Source organism: Polypterus senegalus, chromosome 7 (assembly GCF_016835505.1).
Source record: "Polypterus senegalus isolate Bchr_013 chromosome 7, ASM1683550v1, whole genome shotgun sequence".
In the NCBI taxonomy this organism is placed as follows: domain Eukaryota; kingdom Metazoa; phylum Chordata; class Cladistia; order Polypteriformes; family Polypteridae; genus Polypterus; species Polypterus senegalus.
The window spans coordinates 123,364,300-123,389,457 of NC_053160.1; the positions used below are offsets into that span (position 1 = coordinate 123,364,300).

Here is a 25,158-nt window from a genome sequence, read left to right on the forward strand (position 1 = left end):
AAATGTCCTTTACAAAAAAGGTAAAAACAGCATTGCAGGATGTTTTTGACATTAAAGATATAAAAGAGATTGTTGTTTTTTTTTGACATCTATTAACTGTATTTACCCGAATCACACAGACTGCACAGAGAGGAGACAAGACCAGCATTTGAGGCTAAAAAGTATATAAATTGTCAATTTGTTTGGAAAATAACCAATCATTTCGGGCTTTCTGAAGCTGCATTTAAACTGCATTTTGGAAGTTCAAACTTTGGGGCGCCATACATATCCATTATATATAGACAGAAATCCTGAAATGTTTTCCTCAAAACAAAAAAAAAAAAACAATTTCTTTATGACTGAGGAAAGAAAGACATGAACATATTGGATGACAAGGGGGTGAGTACATTACCTGTACATTGTTGTTGTGAAAGTAAACTAATCCTTTCAGATTGAATTGCATTGTACATTTTAGACTGGATTTCTTAGTTTTAAACATTTCGTGTAAGCAACATAATTTTGCATATATGCATATAATTTAAATATAGCAATGCAAATAAGATACATAATATATGTATATAAGTTCATCTTTTCTGTAAAAATTTTTCTGTGCAAAAATAAACGAATCGAAAATTTAACCTCTGTTTGTTTTAGTACTGCAACTTGACTTGACTTGGCTTGAAACTTATCAGGACTTGACTTGACTTGCTTAGGGTGAACCCTTGACTTGACTTGACTTGCTTGATTTGTCTTAACTGTGACTTGAGACTTGACTCGAGACTTGATGGTTAACACTTGAAACTTGCTTGGACTTGATCATATGCGACTTGTCCCCATCTCTGGTCTTTTGTGACCTCTTGGATGAGTCGTCTGCGCTCTTGGGGTAATTTTGGTCGGCCGGCCACTCCTGGGAAGGTTCACCACTGTTCCATTTTTTTGCCATTTGTGGATAATGGCTCTCACTGTGGTTCGCTGGAGTCCCAAAGATTTAGAATTGGCTTTATAACCTTTACCAGACTGATAGATCTCAATTACTTCTGTTCTTATTTGTTCCTGAATTTCTTTGAAAATTTGGCATGATGTCTAGCTTTTGAGGTGCTTTTGGTCTACTTCTCTGTGTCAGGCAGCTCCTATTTAAGTGATTTCTTGATTGAAACAGGTGTGGCAGTAATCAGGCCTGGGGGTGGCTACGGAAATTGAACTCAGGTGTGATACACCACAGTTAGGTTATTTTTAACAAGGGGGCAATTACTTTTTCACACAGGGCCATGTAGGTTTGGATTTTTTTTCTCCCTAAATAATAATAAACCATCATTTAGAAAACTGCATTTTGTGTTTACTTGTGTTATATTTGACTAATGGTTAAATGTGTTTGATGATCAGAAACATTTTGTGTGACAAACATGCAAAAGAATAAGAAATCAGGAAGGGGGCAAATAGTTTTTCACACCACTGTATTTTATGTTAATTCGATAAACTTAATGTCACTGCTGAAGTACTACTGTTTCCATAAGGCATGTCATATATTAAAAGGAAGTTACTACTTTGAAAGCTCAGGCAATGATAAACAAAAATACAAAGAATTAAAAGGGGTTGACTGTAAATGCATTAAGTAGATCTTTAATTTTAATAGAATGTGCTGGGGTTGAATAGACATTTCCTATAACTTTTAAGCATTGACTATTTTTCTCAAACTTGTGTATATGATTTTTATTTTGTTGATGTTAAACACTTTTCCCGTTACATTAATTAATTTTGAATAATAACCCTGAAAGCAAAACTGAATCAAAAGTTTGTTTAAATCTCCAAATCAAGAAAATGCTTTCTTTTGTACTTTTTGAGAGTCATGTCTGCTTCGCAGGTGTGTACTGTAAAAATGTGATTTTTACACTACTCTGATTTAGAACTTGCTCCTCCCTAATTTTCTGAGCTTAAACTCAGGTTAAAGATGGAAGCATTCTGGTAATTTTTTTGACTATTGTATTTTGACACATTTGTGGTATTAGATCTCCTGGCCTTACCATATTTGAGCATTTCTTGTATTTGTTATGAAACATTCAGTTTCAATATCTGTTTCTTTGGTCCGCTTAATTTTTCTAGATATTAGAGTTTTATGCTTTGACATCTAAAGCGCTTCATATACCTTATCTATCAATTAAAAGCAGATGAAAGTTTGAATATTATGAACTAATTAGTTCGTCGGGGAAATTTCCTAAGAGAAAGACGTCTATCAGAAGTACTATGTAACTAACAGCACGTTTATGTAATTATATATATATATATATATATATATATATATATATATATATATATATATATATATATATATATATATATATATATATATATATATATATATATATATATATATATATATATATATATATATATATATATATATATATATATATATAAATATATATATATATATATATATAAATATATATATATAAATATATATATAATTATATAATTTTAACCAGGAGATAATTCGCTGGGGCTTCTTACTCTTGAATATGCTACGTACTGTACAATTGCCCATGAGTAAAATTTTGTGCCACAGATTGATTATGCCTTTCCTACTGACGGATTTTTGGTGTTTTGATAGTCATTGGAAAACACTATTTTTAAGCAAACTGTGTGCTTTTGAAGTAAAACCGGTAATAAGTAGGAGTATTATGAATTTCAGGTAAAAATAAAATTTTACCCTTCTGCATATCCTATAAAAATGGTAGGTTCAATTATATTTGAATATAATGTTTTGATCTGCACCATTACAAAATTTTGGAGAGTTTAGATCAAAAATAAAGACTGTACCGTGGTGTACTTTAACTTCTTGCATGTGGCATTGATGTTTACAGGCTGCACTTTTACATGGCCCAAATGAAATGAACAATTTAAGCATTGTACAGAAATGAACAGGTTAAAAGAAATAATATAGTGAACTATGTACAACATTCTGTAACAGGGACCCCTTTACTGAGCTGTGCAAGCATTACAACTTACCAAGTCATGCCATTGTCTCCCGGCTTGAGTTGTACCTATTGCTTGCAATAGGCTGATATGTTATACTAGAACTTTCCTGCTTCTGCCTTGTTAACCAGAGCATATTGGCACATAGTCTGACCTCCAATGGGATACCCAAGTTCTCTGCAATATTGCATGAATTTCACCACCAGCAGCTCCTCGACCCCCACCCATTGTTTAGAGTATATGTATATAAGTGCACACAACAGTCCTTTGGGGAGAGTGCCACCCCAGCACCCCTTCAAATTTGTTTGTGTTTTATACTGCATCATAAGAAGTAAGGATAACGTCGAGTAGGGAGGACTGCATGTACCAAATGAAGTGACTTGCTAAGCATGTTGTATTATGAAATTTACCAGGAACATTTATTGGGTTCATCTTCTGTTGTCCTTGAAGATTAACACATGAACACAAATATATACACACGTGCACATAGCGATCCTATCCAGTCAAAGGCTAGTCACTCCACAATATTCTGCAAAAGATTCTATGTATAGAGCTTCACCAGCTCAAACAAACATGCGTGTGTCGTTGCAACAATTCTTTTGGTTAAAATGCCATTTGCTCGCTAAACTGTCTTGCTTTTATCACAGTTCCTCTAATTCATGAACATCTTCAATAACCTTGATAAACTCTGAATATGACAGTATCTATATGACTTGTACTTTGTACCCATTTATTTCATTACTCTGGATAGGACAAAGTATAGAGAATATAAAAGCAATGTGGTATTTATTAATGTAACACAATACCAGCTAGATGGAAATATAATAGAAAATAAAATAGTAAAGTCAGGATATAAACAGTCTTAGAAAAGATTACTGAAAATTACAAGTGTCAAGAGGTTAATGTCCTTGAGAGACTTTTGGTTTAGCAGTTGGCATTATTCATAGTTGTGTTTTGTGACGTCCCAATCGGATGATCTCTATCATCGCCCTTCTGTTGTTTTTCTTCCTCTTCTCTTGTGTTTGGTCCATTTTACAAACCAAATTTAAGGTGCAATGCACATGTGGGAGTTAAGAACATGTGACATTGCACACATTTGATTAGTTATCTTGCTCCTTTGACAAATGACTTTGATCAAAGTGTTTGATCTTCAAAGTACCTCTGTATTCCTTCCATTCCCAAGCTGTTTAATTTGGTAAATCCTCATCCCATGGCATCCAACTGTTTACAGGTTATAAATTAATTAAAAAGGGTTTTGTAGTATGTACTGTAATTATTTCCCATTCCCAAGTCAGAAGAAACTGACTGGAATAAAGTCCTGTAAATTCTATTCATTATGGTTCATTTGAGGCAAATTAAAATTTGATAAACTGTTTGCAGTTGAACATTTTAAAGATTCTCCACACCAGAACATGTCTTCTTTCAGGTCTGCCAAACTTCCATCCTTCTACCTTGCTTCAGGTAGCAGCCTTTATTTGCATAAAGCAGCAGCCCCATTTCTCTGCACAATTATGGATTCACCTTGGCCAGTGGTACTCTTGTGCAGAAAGGGGAAAAAAAAAAGGATGTGGTACCTAAGAATAACCCACTCACTATAGTTGTTTTTGTTGGATGGCAATTTTTCTTAAAGTGATTTACAGTCTTGTACATGATATTTTAGTTTTCATGTATAACTGTTTGTTCTTTTGTTAATAATCTTTGAAGCTGTATCTATTAAAAGAACATTCCACTTTGATGGCTTGCCTTAGCTTGCTTTTAGAAATCATATTCACATTTGCCCATATTGATATTTCTGTATTATCCTTTTTTATACATCTGATTTTTATTATAAAGTGTTATGAATTAGTGCTAATGATGACAGAATTTCTAAAATTAAGGTTATTTTTTTTTTAATTTTACAGGAGTGGGAGTTACATTTAACTTTTGTATTGCCAGCATTCTCATTTAAAAATTGCTTATTCCATTTTTTACCACATTAACTATGGAGGGGAAAGAAACTTTAAAGCCATATTTAGTTAAAAAATGCAAGCCATTTCTATGATTTAAATGCATGAATTTTGCAGGAACATACTTTTTACAGAACTAAAATACTAATTGGAATCGCATAGAAACTTGGTATAAAATGAAGCTGCAACTGAAATGGTATAATGTGTAAAGTAACTGACTTCTTAGCGGAGCTACTTGTATTTCTAATCACTTCAAGATTGCCAAGATCAGCACTGTTTGCACATTGTTACAATTCTAAATAAGAAGTCAAACCTCATTTTTTTTTGTCATGATCATCAAATATAATGTAAATTGTTTCAACAGCTATTAATGGAGTTTGTTTCTTGTATTATATATAAACTTTAAGTGACAATCTGTTTATTTAATTTTCAATACACAGTGCATTAATATCCAGGAAGATCTGAAATCTACAACTGAGAAACTAACAACTCAAGGGGAAGAATTTGAAAGTTTTAAAAGACAAGCAGCAGCAACAGAGTCACAACTAAATGAAAAGGTAAATAATGAGTTATATGCTAGTTTACTGTTTTCAGGTGATCAAAGTCATGACACAATTGTCAAGTTTATTTTAATAAATAACCATTTTATTTTATTTTATTTTTTTAATTATTATATATCCCTCCTTCAGGTAAATCAGATAAATGATAAACTGGAATTGGCTCTTGCTGAGCGAGACCAGTTATACAACAAGCAAGATAAATCCACTAAAGAATATGAGCAAAAGCTAGGAGAGCTGATGGAGAAATGTACCTTGATCACTAATGAGAAAAACACAATTCAAGCTCAATTAAATGATGTCCAAGAGAGTCTAAGTGACTTGAGGAAGAAGACTGAGGTAACAATTTTCTAGGAAATACTTTATCAGCTTTAGCTAGTATAAAATGACAGCTCTTAATAACACTCTTTAGTTTACAGTATATAACCGGTTGAATTTATTTAACAACTAGCAGAATACCCGCGCTTCGCAGCGGAGAAGTAGTGTGTTAAAGATGTTATGAAAAAGAAAAGGAAAAATTTAAAAAATAACGTAACATGATTGTTAATGTAATTGTCATTGATATGAGTGTTGCTGTCATATATATATATATATATATATATATATATATATGTATATGTATATTTATGTATATGTATATACAGACACTACACTACATCTACATATATACATACATACAGATAAATATCCATCCATCCTCTTCCGCTTATCCGAGGTCAGGTCGCGGGGATAGCAGCTTAAGCAGAGAAGCCCAGACTTCGCCCTCTCCCCGGCCACTTCTTCCAGCTCTTCCGGGAGAATCCCAAATGCGTTCCCAGGCCAGCCGGGAGACATAGTCCCTCCAGCGTGTCCTGGGTCTTCCCCGGGTCCTCCTCCCGATTGGGCGTGCCGGAACACCTCACCAGGGAGGCGTCCAGGAGGCATCCTGATCAGATGCCGAGCCACCTCATCTGACTCCTCTCGATGCGGAGGAGCAGCGGCTCTACTCTGAGCCCCTCCCGGATGACTGAGCTTCTCACCCTATCTTTAAGGGAAAGCCCAGACACCCTGCGGAGGAAACTCATTTCAGCCGCTTGTATTCGCGATCTCGTTCTTTCGGTCACTACCCATAGCTCATGACCATAGGTGAGGGTAGGAGCGTAGATCGACTGGTAAATTGAGAGCTTTGCCTTACGGCTCAGCTCCTTTTCACCACGACAGACCATGCAGAGCCGCATCACTGCGGATGCCGCACCGATCCGCCTGTCATCTCACGCTCCATTCTTCCCTCACTCGTGAACAAGACCCGAGATACTTGAACTCCTCCACTTGGGGCAGGATCTCTCCCCAACCCTGAGAGGGCACTCCACCCTTTTCGGCTGAGGACCATGTCTCGGATTTGGAGGTGCTGATTCTCATCCCAGCCGCTTCACACTCAGCTGCGAACCGATCCAGAGAGCTGAAGATCACGGCCTGATGAAGCAAACAGGACAACATCATCTGCAAAAGCAGTGACCCAATCCTGAGTCCACCAAACGGACCCCTTCAACACCCTGGCTGCGCCTAGAAATTCTGTCCATAAAAGTTATGAACAGAATGGTGACAAAGGGCAGCCCTGGCGGAGTCCAACTCTCACTGGAAGCGGGCTCGACTTACTGCGGCAATGCGGACCAAGCTCTGACACGGTTGTACAGGGACCGAACAGCTCTTATCAGGGGTCCGGTACCCCATACTCCCGAGCACCCCCACAGGATTCCCGAGGGACACGGTCGAATGCCTTTTCCAAGTCCACAAAACACATGTAGACTCGGGCAAACTCCCATGCACCCTCAGGACTCTGCTAAGGGTGAAGAGCTGGTCCACTGTTCGCGACCAGGACGAAAACCACACTGTTCCTCCTGAATCCGAGGTTGACTATCCGGCGGACCCTCCTCTCCAGAACCCCGAATAGACTTTTCCAGGGAGGCTGAGGAGTGTGATCCCTCTATAGTTGGAACACACCCTCCGGTCCCCTTTTAAAGAGGGGACCACCACCCCGTCTGCCAATCCAGAGGCACTGTCCCGATGTCCATGCGATGTTGCAGAGGCGTGTCAACCAAGACAGTCCTACAACATCCAGAGCCTTAAGGAACTCGGTATCTCATCCACCCCGGGGCCCTGCCACCAAGGAGTTTTTGACCACCTCGGTGACTTCAGTCCCAGAGATGGGAGAGCCCACCTCAGAGTCCCCAGGCTCTGCTTCCTCGTGGAAGGCATGTTAGTGGGATTGAGGAGGTCTTGAAGTACTCCCCCACCGACCCTAGCGTCGAAGTGAGGTCAGCAGCGCACCATCCCACCATATACGGTGTTGACACTGCACTGCTTCCCCTCCTGAGGCGGACGGTGGACCAGAATCTCCTCGAAGCCGTCCAAAGTCGTTCTCCATGGCCTCTCCAAACTCCTCCCATGCCCGAGTTTTGCCTCAGCAACAACGAAGCCGTTTCGCTTGGCCTGCGGTACCTATCAGCTGCCTCCAGAGACCCACAGGACAAAAAGTCCTATAGGACTCCTTCTTCAGCTTGACGGCATCCCTCACGCGGTGTCCACCAGCGGGGTTGGGGATTGCCCGCCGCGACAGGCACCGACCACCTTGCGGCCACAGCTCCGGTCAGCCGCCTCAACAATAGAGGCACGGAACATGGCCCCGACTCAATGTCCCCACCTCCCTCGGGGCGTGGTTGAAGTTCTGCGGAGGTGGGAGTTGAAGCTACTTCTGACAGGGGACTCTGCCAGCCGTTCCCAGCAGACCCTCACAACACGTTTGGGCCTACCAGGTCTGACCGGCATCTTCCCCACCATGAAGCCAACTCACCACCAGGTGGTGATCAGTTGACAGCTCCGCCCCTCTCTTCACCCGAGTGTCCAAGACATATGGCGCAAGTCCGGCGACACACCACAAAGTCGATCATCGACCTGAGGCCTAGGGTGTCCTGGTGCCAAGTGCACATATGAACACCCTTATGCTTGAACATGGTGTTCGTTATGGACAATCCGTGGCGAGCACAGAAGTCCAATAACAAAACACCGCTCGGGTTCAGATCGGGGCCATTCCTCCCAATCACGCCCTTCCAGGTCTCACTGTCATTGCCCGTGAGCATTGAAGTCTCCCAGCAAAGCGAGGGAATCCCAGAAGGTATGCCCTCTAGCACCCCTCCAGAGACTCCAAAAGGGTGGATACTCCAAACTGCTGTTTGGCATACGCACAAACAACAGTCAGGACCCTTCCCCCCACCCGAAGGCGGAGGGAGGCCACCCTCTCGTCCACGGGGTAAACCCCAACGCACAGGCTCCAAGTCGGGGGGCAATAAGTATGCCCACACCTGCTCGGCGCCTCTCACGGGGCAACTCCAGAGTGGTAGAGAGTCCAGCCCCTCTCAAGGAGATTGGTTCCAGAGTCCAAGCTGTGCGTCGAGGTGAGTCCGACTATATCTAGCGGAACCTCTCGACCTCGCGCACTAGCTCAGGCTCCTTCCCCTTCAGAGAGGTGACATTCCAGGTCCCAAGAGCCAGTTTCTGTAGCCGAGGATCAGACCGCCAAGGTCCCGCCTCGGCCACCACCCAACTCACACTGCACCCAACCTCCTTGGCCCCTCCCATAGGTGGTGAGCCCATGGGAGGAGGACCCACGTTACCTCTTGGGCTGTGCCCGGCGAGCCCATGGGTGCAGGCCCGGCCACCAGGCGCCGCCATCGAGCCCCACCTCCAGGCCTGGCTCCAGAGGGGGCCCGGTGACCAGCGTCGGGCAAGGGAAAGCGTCGTCCACAGTTTTTAATCTTCATTGGAGGTGTTGAACCATTCTTTGTCTCATCCCTCACCTAGGACCAGTTTGCCTTGGGTGGCCCTACCAGGGGCATAAAGCCCCGGACAACATAGCTCCTAGGATCATTGGGACACGCAAACCCCTCCACCACGATAAGGTGACGGCTCAAGGAGGGGCTAAATATAGTGTACATATATACACACACAGACACTATTATATATATATATATATATATATATATTAATATAATATCAAAATACCCCCTTGCAGCGAGAAGTAGTGTGTTAAAGAAACATTTTGAAAATACCGTAACATGATTGTCAATGTAATGAATGCAATTGTCTTGTCATGTTTTTTATATATATATATATATATATATATATATACACATATATACATATATATATACACACAGTAATCCCTCCTCGATCGTGGGGTTGCGTTCCAGAACCCCACGATAGCTGAAAATCCGCGAAGTAGAAACCATATGTTTGTATGGTTATTTTTATATATTTTAAGCCCTTAGAAACTCTCCCACACTGTTAATAAATATTCTCCACACAGTTATACAGTAAAGCCTCGTTAATCGCGGTTAATCCGCTCCAGACAGATAAATGAATTTCCATGAAGTAGGATTCTTTATTTATAAATCTAATATTTTTGCAGTTCGATCATAGAAAACCTGTTTACGATCTTCTAAATACGTTTTTTAACATTATTAGAGTCATCTAGACATGAAATAACACCCTTTAGTCAAAAGTTTAAACTGTGCTCCAGAACAAGACAGAGATGACAGTTCCGTCTCACAATTAAAAGAATGCAAACATATCTTCCTCTTCAAGCTGCGCGTCAGGAGCAGAGAATGTCAGAGAGAGAGAAAAGTAAACAAGCAAAAATCGATAAGGCTGTTGGGCTTTAAAGTATGCAAGCACCGCACAATAAAGCGGCCGCAATGAAGGGATCAATGTGAAGGTAGTCTTTTAGCATTTTTTAGAGGAGCGTCCGTATCTTCTAAGCAAACAGCCTCTGTGCTAACAGCCCCTCTGCTCACACCCCCTCCGTCAGGCGCAGAGCATGTCAGTGAGAGTGAGAGAGACCGAGAAAAGCAAACAATAAAAAATCAATACTGGCTGTTAGAGCTTTGAAGTGTGCGAAGTACCGCGCGGGAAGCACATCGCATTTAATTGAGGAGTTTTATTTAATACGTAATACATGCTCTGATTTGGTAGCTTCTCAGCCATCCGCCAATAGCGTCCCTTGTATGAAATCAACTGGGCAAACAAACTGAGGAAGCATGTACCATAAATTAAAAGACCCATTGTCCGTAGAAATCCGCGAAAAATCCGTGATATATATTTAGATATGCTTACATTTAAAATCTGCGATAGAGTGAAGCCGCGAAAGTTGAAGCGCGATATAGCGAGGGATCACTGTATATATATATATATATATATATATATATATATATATCTATATCTATATATCTATATCTATATATCTACATATCTATATATATATATATATATATATATATATATCCTTTGGGGTGTGAGCAGCTGTTGCTGGGGGTGCCAGAATCCATCGAGGAAGAAAAATGAAAAACATTTGTTGAACAAAATCTTAATTTATCTATCCATTCCTAAAAAATTAAATGGGCAGGCTATTTCGTATCAGTGCAATATGCTGCTTGTTAAAACTGATGACTCCTGCTCTTACGTGCACTTACTGTTGTGCTGCGTGGGTATTATGAAGTATCGTATCTGTTCAAGTTCTATTTAAATTTTAAATATAAGTTAATTTTTATTTAGTCGACAGAAATATGTTTGGTAGGAATAAAAGGTGAATTTAGTCAGCATTGCATAAATTTTTCTTCACCATTAGAAATTTAAAGAGTAAATTCAACTTACATTCCTTCCAAAGATATTTCTGTCGACTAAATTGAGCCTACTTATATCCAAATTCGAGCTATTGAGGTGTCGTCTGCCTGCCTGGATATGTCACCTTCGCTTCGCTCTTACTTTTTTACCGTTCATGTAATCATGGCTAGTCGCGAAAAAATTAAAACATGGAAGGAGGATCACACTGAGTATGGCTTTACCAAAATAATTATTGATGGCGAATAAAGTATCCATTATTCATAAAGCTTCAATTGGTTATCTTTTTTTCTGCGTTAACCTCATATTTTTTCATACTTCTTCTTAAACCAAGGGGGTGCGAGGGTAAAATGAATCGGGAAGTGCTGATTTATATATATTGAATATACTCAAATAATGCAAAAATACGCGGCACGTGTTTCGCCCTAATTCTGGGCTCATCAGGCGTACACACTCACTGCACCCCGTCTCGGGAATCGAACCTCGGACGTCAGCGCTAGAGGCGAAGCCTCTCGTGTTGCACCACAGTTTGTGTTTCGTTTATTTGACATTATGTAGATCGGGGTGTATGGCTGCTCGAGTTTTGCAGGGCAGGAGACACCACTTTTTGCAGAAAATATAATATATATATAAAATATAATAAAATAAATTATATAATATAAAAAACTGATCACCCATTGCCCTCGCTCACTGAGTGCAAGGGAGAAAAATAAAATGTAGTCTATAAGCTATTAAACAGTAAAACATTAACGTTTTAAGAAGTAAAGATACACTGAGCACCAGTGGAGTGGTTTCGGGTAAGCTACATTTTAAAGCCGGTATAACATAACAGGTAAGTAGTACTAATGGCAGCTAAAATGTATATGGATCATCTCTTGGTAGTTGATCCCTTTTGAAAGGCGCTACACGACGGCTGTGGTATAGAAATTGCATTTTCTATGTGAACGTCCAAATTTCTGCCTGTGGTAATGTGCCTTACCAGCATTATCAGCAATTAAAAGAAAATCATTTTTGTGTGCTCTGCAGTATTAAGAGAGAAAGGCTTTGGTTGGGGATAAAAGGTGTAAAGAAAGGAAACTTTCCTTTTTCTTTAATATAGTATAGAGAGAGGTCTTCGGTGACGATATGAGCGTTGCGGTGGGTCCCGTGTAGACTGGAGAGACGGCCCTGCCATTAACTGTCCAGGATCGCACTGTCGGTCCTCCACACCTGTGCGTGTCTTCATAATCCGACCTGACGATCTCATAATCGTATACGTGTAAAAGAAAGTACGAAGCGCCTTAATATTAGTTTGCTGCAGTCTAGAAATGGGATCCCGTGTTTACAGTTGTCTGGGCTATAGCTCATGGGAAGGGGGAAAAAAAAAAAAGTTTTTACTTTCACTTAAGGCAGAAGCGCAGTCAGCGTCTCAAAGACCGGCACAGCTACGCAGGCATGCGCGCGCGCGTCGTCCGCCCCACTTTTGTAGTATTTTTACAGTGCAGGAAAGGACACTTTTTGCAGACATGTTCACGTGAGCAAAACTCTCCATGCTCTTTTGAGGTCTTTCTTTCTCTGTGCACTGCGCTCATAGTCGCTTCATGTGAGCCGCTCGGCATACATGCATAGAAGCTTCTGAGCTTCTGGCACTTAAAAGTTTCTCGCTACAGCAGGTTTAACTCCGTTACAAAGTGATTCAAAGTCTCGTTTATACCTCGTGTCTTCTCATTAAACTTGTATCTCGCGAATCAAGTATTCGGCGTTTTTCTTCAGCGCTCTTTGGGGGCTCTTCATTCTTTTCTTGGTACTGTGGTTACAGTCAGTTCACGTGATTACGTGGGAGGCGTGATGATGTCACACGCAGCTTCGCCCCCCCACGGCCATCGAGCTAACGTCCATTACAGTATATGGAGAAAAATAGGTTCTAGTTATGACCAGTACGCATAGAATTTTGAAATGAAACCTGCCCAACTTTTGTAAGTAAGCTGTAAGGAATGAGCCTGCCAAATTTCAGCCTTCTACCTATACCGGAAGTTGGAGAATTAGTGATGAGTGAGTGAGTGAGTCTGTGAGGGCTTTGCCTTTTATCAGTATAGATAATTGTCTTATTCAAGTCTTGTGACTTTCCATTGGGAGCAATAAAATTTCAATGGCTTTGAATCAAGATGTCTTCCCTTCAGATTCATGAATTAGAATCTGCTGGACACAAAACACCGCCAGCCCAGTGTAAAATGGTTGAAAGCTGGGTTTTTTCCCCCAAATATGTGGTTTTCCAATTTTTGCATGTCGTAATTAGAAAAAAAAAATAGGCAATGGGATGACATCTGCATTTTTCCCTATTTCTGATGTTACTTTTGATTAGCCTTGCTGTGAGGGCTTTGCCTTTTATCAGTATAGATAATTGTCTTATTCAAGTCTTGTGACTTTCCATTGAGCAATAAAATTTCAATGGCTTTGAATCAAGATGTCTTCCCTTCAGATTCATGAATTAGAATCTGCTGGACACAAAACACCGCCAGCCCAGTGTAAAATGGTTGAAAGCTGGGTTTTTTCCCCCAAATATGTGGTTTTCCAATTTTTGCATGTCGTAATTAGAAAAAATAGGCAATGGGATGACATCTGCATTTTTCCCTATTTCTGATGTTACTTTTGATTAGCCTTGCTTTTGTTTTTTACAATGTGTATGTATGTATCTTTATATCTCTATACCTCTATCTATATATTTATGTATACTTATGTCATAATTTGAAGACGCTGCCTTGATGAATTACTGATGTGAAAACTTTAACTATAGGGAATAGTGGTTTATTAAAGAATTTTCTTCTTTATTTGGAGTTTAAGCAGTCACTTAATCCTTTTGAATGGGACAAAGTTCTTCAGGATTAAAGCACATTGTTATTCACAATATTCTGACTTTTGCTTGTATTCTTGGTTAAAACTGCCTCTAAGTGATATATTGTGACATATAGTTCTTCTACCATCACCAGTATCACTTTTTCTGGTCAAAACATTCATCTTTCTACAACTGTTACCAATTTGGGTGTTAAAATGGACTCTCAACTCACTTTTGACACCCACATTAAACATCTTTGTAAGTCATCTTTTTACCATCTCAGGAACATTGCTAAACTTCGTCCAACACTTACCCTGGCAGATGCAGAGAGGCTTGTCCATGCCTTTGTCTTGTCCAGGCTGGATTACTGTAATGTGCTCCTCATTGGGATTCCTGGTGAGGGTGCGAAAGTATAGCCACATCACTCCTATCTTGAAAACCCTTCACTGGCTCCCTGTACTACTTAGAACTGAGTACAAGGTTTCCCTCCTTACCCATCAGTGCATCTATGGATCTGCTCCCCTGTATCTACAGGAACTCCTTATCCCTCATACTTCCTCACGCACCCTCCGCTCTGTGCATACTAACACTCTTCAAGTTCCTAGAACTAAGCTTAGCAGTATGGGTGATAGAGCCTTTTCTTCGGTGGCGCCGAGGCTGTGGAATTCTCTCCCTGACTACCTGAGAGCCCCACAGTCGACTGATGCTTTCATACGAAACCTAAAAACTTACCTTTTTAGAAAGGCATTTTGTTAAATTATTTCTATAGATTATCTTGTTTGTTAATTTATTCTTATTTCGTAGCACTTTGAGATTGTTAAATATAAAGCGCAATATAAATTTATTATTATTATTATTATTGAATAATGCTTTTCTGTCTTAAATTTTAGGGGAGCTGTAATGCTACTGAATGGGAAGAACTGTGTGCTGAGAGAGATGATCTTCTCCAGAGTAAGGCTAGGCTAACAGAAGAGCTGGATAAAGCTAAAAGCAATATCCATGCCACATCCACTGAGTTAGAAAGGTTAAGAAAGACATCTGAGGAGCAAAAGTTGGTGCTTTTGCAACTTGAAGAAGATTATATGAATTCAGTAAACGCAAATGATTGTCTTCAAAAGACACTAGAAGGCAGTTCAGATAAGAGAGATGCACTCCAAACAAAAGTTGAAGATCATATTCAGCAGGTAAGGCAGACAAAATTCCAGTGATTTTTTTTTTTTTTGTTAATTTTCCCATTATAGATTGATGTCATGTAGGGTACGTTTAGGTTTCATTTGTGTTTTGTTGCCATAAGCTTAACTTATAAAATTTAACATATATTTCACCTTAAAAGCTTTTTGGTTAATTTCCATAACAATTTTCAGTTAACACAAGTGAAAAAGGAGCTGCAGTTGGTCATCGCTGAGAGAGATCAACTTTTGAGTCAAATTAAAGAAATTCTGAATGTACCTGAACTTGAAAATCTGCAGCACCAGATTTCTTTGCTCACAAATGAGAAAAATAATCTCTCTAAGAAACTGGATGATGCCCAAGATGAACTCTCTGAAATGAAGAAAAATGCTGAGGTATTTGAAGTCGTTTTGTATCTGCTTGTTGTATTCTACCTCAACTTGTTCTTATTTTTTATATATACTGTGTGACTATAATCATTCAGATACTTGTATTATTCAGCCATACGTTCACTATTTGCATAAGCTATTTATTCTCTTAAAACCATTTTACAGGGTGCATGTTTTTGAAAAATGTTGCTCTTTTTATTGCCATTTATTATACATTTGATTGTGCATTATTTTCCTTTTCCTAGTGCTGCTTACCAAAAATGATTAGCAGTTCACCTAATAATTCTGCTCTTAAACTCAATTTTAGGGTTCACATAATGTTTCTGAATGGAATGAAATGTGTATTGAGCGTGATAATCTTCTTCAAGCTAAGAGCAATTTGGAAGAAGAACTTGAGAATACCAAAAATATTGCATCAGATGAGCTAGAGTCACTGAAAGTGAAATTTGAGGAGCAAAAGATGATTTTCTTGCAGCTCAAAGATGATTATGCACATACAGTAAATGAAAACGATCGTCTCCAAAATATATTACAAGGGGCTCTAGCTGAGAGAGATGTCCTCCAATCAAAAGTTGATGCTCTTACTCTGCAGGTAAGGGCAGAGAAAACTTGCAGTGGTATAATTTCACCAGTATTACTTTTACTAAATTGTTTAATTAGTGTTAGTTTCAAATTGTAACAGGAACCATAACAGTCTGATATTTTATTTTTGTGCAAACTTTGAGGAAGTTTATACAAATATAGTGATTTGTTATTAATATTGTAAAGGAAGTGTGTGTTATAAACTTCTGGACTGAGAGTGTTAAAATGTTTTGTGTATCTCAGTTATTACATGTTTTTGGCTATTATGCCAAGTACTGCTTTCTTTTGAATGCAAAACTTTGTGAACATGTGTGGTTTAGTCTTTTAATGAAACATATTGCTTTAATTGTTCAAGGCCCTCAATGTATATTAGTATGTTTTAGTTATCTATGAGCTTATAAGTAAGTAGGATGCAACTATTTACCCAGGCCTAGTGGTTTAAACACACAGCCTTCTTGTATCATCAGTCAGTCATTTTCCAACCCTGTATGCACATAGTGAAGTGACCTTACCTGATCTTTCTTTGTGTATCCTTCCACCTCATGTATTTGTTTGTCTGCTGCTGTTCATGTTAAACAGGTGGCTGATGAATTGCAGTTAATTATGACTGAGAGAGATCAGCTTTTGCGTCAGATTAATGAATCTTCTGAGGAGCCAGATTTTGAAAAGATGCAGCAACAAATTTCCTTGCTGACATTTGAGAGAAATGATCTCTGTAGAAACTTGGATCAAGTGCAAGCTGAACTTGCCGAGCTGATAAAAAGTACAAAGGTATTTAAAATATTTATTTTGCCTTTTTGTTTATCCAATTTATGAGCGTTGTTTAAAATTCACCTCTTCTTCTAATTACATCATCTTGGCTGCCAGGTATACAGCTGAAAAATCTACAGTATAATGTTTGATTGTATACATTTTGTGTATGGTATTATGTTAGCAAGTCCCCGTGTCTATACAGCAGCAGTTATGTCCTCTACAGTGATGTGAGTTGTTTTTTTGCTGTTGGAAAATCTCTGTAGTACCACTGATTTCATCTGTAGAGTGGCACGTTGTTGGTGCAGTTCAGAAGTCAGTTATGACTGAACTGATGCATGGTTTAACTACTACATCACATATCGAAGTGAACAGCATATCTCAAAGCAAGTCTGTGCCAGGCATTGCAATGCAACAAATTACATTTTCCGGTCACTAACTTGCAATTAAACCTTTTAATGCAAGTTAATTTCTTATCCTACAGCATATTTAATATTTACAGTTTCAATTTATATTTAATTTTTAATTAATTTCATTGTATGGTTTTCCTTGACTAATTGTGTAGGCAATTTCTGTGAAATGCTGTATTGTTTCACTGCCACTTTAGTAAGTTCTGTAAATTGTATGTTACCTATGTTTTCTTTCTGTGGTGCTGTTTGAATTTTTAAAAATTCATGCAGTGAATGATGCTGATAAATATAATTTGGATTTTTAGGGGTCACATAATGCTTCTGACTGGCAGGAATTGTGTCATGAGCGAGATGGACTACTACTCGATAAAACCAAATTGACAAATGAGCTGGACAAAATCAAAAATGAGAACTGTGGTGTACTCAGAGAGGTGGAGACATTAAAAGTTACATTTGAGGAGCAGCAACTGGTTCTTTTACAACTCAAAGATGATTATGCACATGTCACAAATGAAAGTGACCGTCTGCGAAATAATCTTGAAGAGGTTTTGGCCGAAAGAGATCAGATTAAAATAAAAACTGAGAATCTTAATCAAGAGGTGGGTCACGTATAGCTTACCAAATATAATTTTAATACCATCATAATTACTTTCAGTGTGGTTCTGTGGGCTTGTGTTCAGTTTTAATGATAAATGTATTTAATGTTTAATTTTAATAGAATGTGCTGGGGTTGGATAGACATTCTCTATAACTTTAAGCATTGACTGTTTTTCTAAAAAACAAAACTTTTTTGTGTATATCACTTTTATTTTGTGGCTGTTGCACATTTTTCCCTTCACATTCATTAATTCTGAATAACCCCAAAAACAAAACTGAATCAAAAGTTGTTTAAATCTCCAATTTAAGACTGCTTTTAGCAGTCATGTCGACTTCTCAGGTGTGTACTGTAAATATGTAATTTTAAACTACTTTGATTTCAAACTTGCTCCTCCCTACAAATTTGTGCTTGCTTTCATAGGTTTTTTATATGTCATTGATCTATATTGGAGACATTTCCTGAGCTTAAACTCCGGTTGAAGCATTCTGGTATTTTTTGACAGTTGTATTTTGACACATTTGTCGTATTAGATCTACTGGCCTTACCATATTTGAGCATTTCTTATGGTTTTTGAAACATTGAGTTTCAACATCTGTTTATTTGGTCCATTAGATTTTTCTGGATAAATATATATTATTTTAACCAGGAGCGAAATATTAGTTCACTGATTATTCCTTTCCTACTGACAGACTTTTGCTTTTTTGATTAGTCATTGGAAAACGCAATATTTTTAAGCAAACTGTATGCTTTTGAATTGAAACCGGTAATTAGTAGGAGTATAAAGAATTTCAGGTAAAAAATTTACCCATCAGCACAGCCTATAAAAATGGTAGGTTAAATCAAATTTGAATATAATATTTTGATCTGTACCATTACAAACTTTTGGAGAGTTTAGATCAAAACTAATAAAGACTGAACTGTGGTTTACTTTTAACTTCTTACATTCAGCATTGATGTTTACAGGCTGCACTTTTACATGGCCCAAATGAATTGAACAATTTTAACCATTATACAGAAATGAACAGGTTAAAATAAATATGGTGAACTATGTATAATATTCTGTCAGTGTGGTAGCTATCTGACTTTCATCTTGTACCCATTTATTATTTCATTACTCTGGATAAGACATATAGAGACAGTATAGAGAATATAAAAGCAATGTGGTATTTATTAATGTAACACAATAACAGCTAGAAGAAAAATATAATAGAAAATAGCAAAGTCTGACGATAAACAGTCTTGGAAAAGCTTACTGAAAATTAGAAGTGTCGAGGTTAATGTCCTTGGGAGATTTTGGTTTAGCAATCGGCATTATTCATAGTTTTGTGACGTCCAAGTCGGATGATCTTGTGTGTCTTAATCTCTAACATTGCCCTAGTGTTGTTTTTGTTCCTTTTCTCTTTTGTTTGGTCCATTTTACAAACCAAATTAAGGTATGGTGCACATGTGGGGTTTCAGAACATGTGACAATGCACACATTTGATTAGTTATCTTGCTCCTTTGACAAATGACTTTGATCAAAGTGTTTGATCTTCAAAGTACCTCTGTATTCCTTCCATTCCCAAGCTGTTAATTAATTTGGTAAATCCTTATCCCATGGCATCCAACTGTTTGCAGGTTATAAATGAACTAGCAAAATACCCGCGCTTCGCAGCGGAGAAGTAGTGTGTTAAAGAAGCAATGAAAAGAAAAGGAAACATTTTGAAAATAACGTAACCTGATTGTCAATGTAATTGTTTTGTCACTGTTGTGAGTGATGAGTGTTGTTGTCATATATATATATATATATATATATATATTTACACACACACACATAAACATATATATATATATATATATTTACACACACACATATATAAACATATATATATATATATACATACATATCTACATATATACACACACAGCTATTTCAGTATCAGTGCAATACGCTGTTTGTTAAAACGGTTGACTCCCGCTCTTACGTGCAATAACAAATCAAATCATGCAGTTGTCTTTGCTCATATGTCATTTTAGAGCTGGGCGCCTGGCATCTTTTTGGCCACAAGTTCGTTTCTGTTTGGTGTGAGGTTCTGTGTTGTGGAGATTCTCAGGATGGATTGCAGGTGCTCATCAGTGAGGCAACTCCTGTGTGCTGTTTTGTTAGTCTTTATCACTGAGAAGAGCTTCTCACACAGATATGTGCTACCAAACATGCACAAGGTTCGAGCCGCATGTAGACAGACTTTTTTTGTTCTTCAAAGTCACCAAAGCACCGTGCAAACTCAGTGCGCAATAACTCTAGTAAGCGGTAAGTGTTCGGCAAGGCAGCTGAAGCGCTGCATTATGGGATCTGTAGTTTATTGTGTTACCAGCGCTTCATATACCCGGGCTTTAATAACAATAATATAAGGCCGGATATAATTACACGCCGGGCGGATGTGGCCCTGCCCTTGAGTTTGACACATATGGACTAAATAGAACTTGAAAAGATATATTTTTCAAATGTGATCACGCAATTCAGATAGAGTTGACGCACTACAGCCTGCATGCCTCAATGAGTCATCCTCCCTCGCTCTTACTTTTTTACCGTTCATCTAATGAATACACTGAGTATGGCTTTACCAAAACAATCATTGATGGCAAATAAAGTATCCATTATTCGAGTATGTAGATCGGTATATATATATACATATATATATATACCCGCGTGATCGCAGCGAGAAGTAGTGTGTTAAAAAAGGTAGAAAAAGAAAAGGGAACATTTTAAAAATAACGTAACATGACTGTCAATATACAGTATTTGTTTTGTGAGTGTTTTTGAGTGTTGCTGTCATCAAGGATTTGATTATCATTATTTCTTTCAATCAGGTTCGTATTTGTAGGATGTGTTGTGTTCAAGTTACATTCCGTGTTTGTCAATCGTTGTAAAGATGACAGGTTTCATTCATCGATTCGTTTCTTACTGCATCAATAAACAGCTTGTCTTCTTATTTATCTGAGACCTGACACACTGCATGCACGGGTTTTACACTGTCTTCCTTAGCGGGCATTGACTTTTTCCACCGTGTGCTTTGTTTCCACAGTAGCTGCATTTATGAATATGCTTATCAGACGCTTCATATTTTTTGCTGCCTTTTCAATTGTGTAATTCGGTTTTGGTTCAGCACCCTTTGGAACTGTTGCCCTTTTATCTCTGCACTGCGCCAGTTCACGCGGAGCCGCCGGTGTACTTGCATCGAAGGTTCCCAGCTGTGCTGGTGCCATCTCGTGCTATGTCCATAGCTTTATTTAATGTTACCTTAGTCCTGGCACTTAAAACTTTCTCTCGCAGTTTCGCTGAGTTTGTGTCAAACACCACCCTGACCATCTCATCTTCCTCTCCATAAACACAGTCCTTCACCCGTGAATATTTACCCGTGGCAGTTTGCTATTGGATTGCCGCTGACGGACGGCCTTATATGGGCAGGCACTAAATTACAAACGCCAGCGGCAGCCTGTCTATGAACTTAATTTAAAGTGTAGGTTTACATCGTGCTTTGTTTCCGAAGTAGCAGAACTCATGAATATGGTTGTATATGTCACTCGCTCACTTCTTATTGTTTCGCTGCCTTCTCAATTATATAATGCATGTTTTCTTGAGCGCTTTTTTGAGGTCTTCCTGGTTTTCTATGTACTGCGTGATTACGTGGGAGGCGTGATGATGTCACATGAAACTCCGCCCTCACGGCGTTGAAGCTCATCTCCATTACAGTAAATGGAGAAAAACTGCTTCCAGTTATGACCATTACGCGTAGAATTTCGATATAAAACCTGCCCAACTTTTGTAAGGAAGCTGTAAGGAATGAACCTGCCAAATTTCAGCCTTCCACCCACATGGGAAGTTGGAGAATTAGTGAGTGAGTGAGTGAGTGAGTGAGTGAGTGAGGGCTTTGCCTTTTATTAGTATAGATTAAACAGGTTTTGTGGAATGTACTGTAATATTTTCCGTTCCCAGGTCAGAAGAAACTAACTGGAACAAATGCATAAATTACTAGTACAATAAAAAATTATGCTTGCAATGCTTGTAATTAAAGTCCTGTAAATTCAATTCATTATGGTTCATTTGAGCCAAATAAAAATTTGGTAAACAGTTTGCATATAAGGTTCTCCACACCAGAACATGTCGTCTTTCAGCTTTACCAAGGTAGCAGCCTTCATCTGCGTGAAACAGCACAATTATGGATTCAGCTTGGCCATTGTGCAGAAACAGGAAAAAAAAAAGGATGTAGTGCCCAAGTATAACCCACTCACTATAGTTGTTTTTGTTGGATGGCAATTTATCTTTTTTCTTAAAGTGATTTACAGCTTTGTATATGATATTTTAGTTTTTGTGTATAACCATTTATGTTCTTTTGTTAATAATCTTTGAAGCTGGATTTGTTTAAAGAACATTCCACTTAAAGATTGCTTGCTTTTAGAAATCATTCATATTTGTCCATGTAGGCATGGTGTTCAGATTTCTGTATTATCCTTTTTTATACATCTTTATTGTAAAGTGCTATGAATTAGTGCTAATAATGACAGAATTTCTGAAATTGATGTTATTTTTTTAATTTGCAGGAGTGGGAGTAACATTTTACTTTCTTTTTGCCAGCATTATAATATAAAAACTGCTTATTCCATTTTCTTCCACATTAACTATGGAGGAGGAAAAACTCACCTTTAAAACCATATTTAGTACAAAAATGCAAGCTGTTTCTATTAATTAAATGCATTAATTTTGCAGGAACATACTTTTACAGAACTAAAGTACTAATTGGAATCATGTAGAAACTTGGTATAAAATGAAGCTGTGACTGAAATGGTATAATGTGTAAAGTAACAGACTTCTTAGCGGAGCTACTTGTATTTCTAATCACTTCAAGATTGCCAAGATCAGCACTGTTTGGACATTGTTACAATTCTAAATAAGAAGTCAAACCTCATTTTTTTTGTCATGATCATCAAATATAATGTAAATTGTTTCAACAGCTATTAATGGAGTTTGTTTCTTGTATTATATATAAACTTTAAGTGACAATCTGTTTATTTAATTTTCAATACACAGTGCATTAATATCCAGGAAGATCTGAAATCTACAACTGAGAAACTAACAACTCAAGGGGAAGAATTTGAAAGTTTTAAAAGACAAGCAGCAGCAACAGAGTCACAACTAAATGAAAAGGTAAATAATGAGTTATATGCTAGTTTACTGTTTTCAGGTGCATCATTGATCAAAGTCATGACACAATTGTCAAGTTTATTTTAATAAATAACCATTTTATTTTATTTTATTTTTTTAATTATTATATATCCCTCCTTCAGGTAAATCAGATAAATGATAAACTGGAATTGGCTCTTGCTGAGCGAGACCAGTTATACAACAAGCAAGATAAATCCACTAAAGAATATGAGCAAAAGCTAGGAGAGCTGATGGAGAAATGTACCTTGATCACTAATGAGAAAAACACAATTCAAGCTCAATTAAATGATGTCCAAGAGAGTCTAAGTGACTTGAGGAAGAAGACTGAGGTAACAATTTTCTAGGAAATACTTTATCAGCTTTAGCTAGTATAAAATGACAGCTCTTAATAACACTCTTTTTAATTTATATAACCTGTTTAATTTCTTTAACATTAATGATCTAATTCAAGTCTTGTGACTTTCCATTAAGAGCAGTAAAATTTCAATGGCTTTGAATCAAGACATCTTCCCTTCAGATTCATGATTTATAATCTGCTGGACACAAAACGCCACCAGCTCAGTGTAAAACTGTTGAAGGCTGTTTTTTTCCCCCCAGATATGTGGTTTTCCAATTTTTGCATGCCGTCATTAGAAAAAAAATAGGCAATGACATCTATATTTTTCCCTATTTCTGATTAGCCTTTGTTTTTGTTTATATAATATGTGGGTGGGTTTGTGTATATGTATGTCATAACTTGAGGACCCAGCCTTGATGAATTGCTGATATGAAAAGCATTTAAAATGTAGCTAGTCAGTCTATGGCATGTGACCCAGACAGTATAGCAGATACGTGGCGCCTTTAAACACCCTAGCAAGCCCTTATTTTTGAACTTTGTAACGCTTTTGACTACCCTCCCCTGATTAAGTCAGAATGCCAATTAATTAAGATGGAGATTGATTTCTAATGGACACAAATGGAATCCTATGCTTGTATGTAGCTAAAGATCCATATTATAAATAGACAAGTTTCACAGATGACACTTTTACTGTACTGGTGATTCTCTGTCCATTGTAATATATAGAGGTAGTGTGTTTTCTGTTAAATAGTCTTTCGTTTTCCAGGGTTTACATGATGCTGCAGACTGGGAAAGATTGTGTTCCGAGAGAGATGAACTTTTAAAGAGCAAAGATATTCTTGAAGTAGAATTGCAGAGCATCAAGGAGGAAGGTGTCCTTACATCCAAGGAGCTGGAGACATTCAGAGTAACATTTGAAGATCAGGTGTTGACACTACAGCAGCTCAAAGATGACTATACCAACATTAAAGCTGCACTTGATAGACTTCAGAAGATAAAAAATGGTGTGGTTGATGAGAGAGATTTGCTAAAAAAAGAAATTGAGGACTATATTCAGAAGGTCAGTAATTAAGTTACTCCATTTAGTTGTATTTTTTCTTAGAGTGGGTATTTGGCAGTTCATTCTTGAAAACTGAAATAGTTTTCAGTTTATGTATTTTAATGAAACAATTACTGTATTTAAACAGGAAATGTTGTCTTACTGTATTTAAACAGGAAATGTTGTCTTGCTTAGTATTTAAACAGGAAATGTTGTCTTGATCAGTTTTAAGTGTCATTCTTATTTTTGAACATTTATAGTATTTACATGTTCAGGATGATCTGAGGAATGCAAAAGATGAGCTTAGGATGAATGAGCAAGCACAAGAAAATTTAAAAAGACAATTTGCAGAGAAGGAGGCAGAATTGAATGAAAAGGTAATGTATAATTGTCTGTTCTGTTGTTTATCATTGTTTCTGGCAAAATCCAACTAACATAAAATGTCTATTCTGTAAATGCATGTTTTTTGTTAACGCATTAATTTGTATTTAGATCAACCTGGCAGCTGATAAGCTAGAATCAGTGCTTGCTGAAAAAGACCAGCTTTGCATAAAGCAAAATAAGTCCTCAAAGGAATTTGAATTCAGAATTGATCAGCTGCTAAAACAGATTACTTCACTTACCAGTGAGCGAGATGAAGTGCTAAGGAGACTGGCTGATATGCAGAATGAAGTAACTGAACTGCGGAAAAGCACTGAGGTGAATTGTGTTTGAAGTGTATTGCTTTTTATCTCTTTTTTTTTTTTTTAACACATTACAGT

The 25,158-nt window shown here is 37.9% G+C and overlaps 1 protein-coding gene across 3 annotated transcripts in view; it reads left to right on the plus strand.

Annotated features, from left to right (window-relative positions):
• Positions 1–25,158, plus strand: part of LOC120532828 (centromere-associated protein E-like) — a 110,011-nt gene that overhangs the window by 67,714 nt on the left and 17,139 nt on the right. For all 3 annotated transcript variants that reach the window (XM_039759232.1, XM_039759234.1, XM_039759233.1), the window contains exons 36-47: positions 5,339–5,455; positions 5,588–5,794; positions 14,810–15,103; positions 15,284–15,484; positions 15,786–16,070; positions 16,640–16,831; positions 17,526–17,819; positions 22,887–23,003; positions 23,144–23,350; positions 24,125–24,418; positions 24,658–24,774; positions 24,890–25,096. In XM_039759232.1, coding sequence (XP_039615166.1) covers positions 5,339–5,455; positions 5,588–5,794; positions 14,810–15,103; positions 15,284–15,484; positions 15,786–16,070; positions 16,640–16,831; positions 17,526–17,819; positions 22,887–23,003; positions 23,144–23,350; positions 24,125–24,418; positions 24,658–24,774; positions 24,890–25,096 — 2,532 coding nt within the window. The remainder of the gene's footprint in view (positions 1–5,338; positions 5,456–5,587; positions 5,795–14,809; positions 15,104–15,283; positions 15,485–15,785; positions 16,071–16,639; positions 16,832–17,525; positions 17,820–22,886; positions 23,004–23,143; positions 23,351–24,124; positions 24,419–24,657; positions 24,775–24,889; positions 25,097–25,158) is intronic.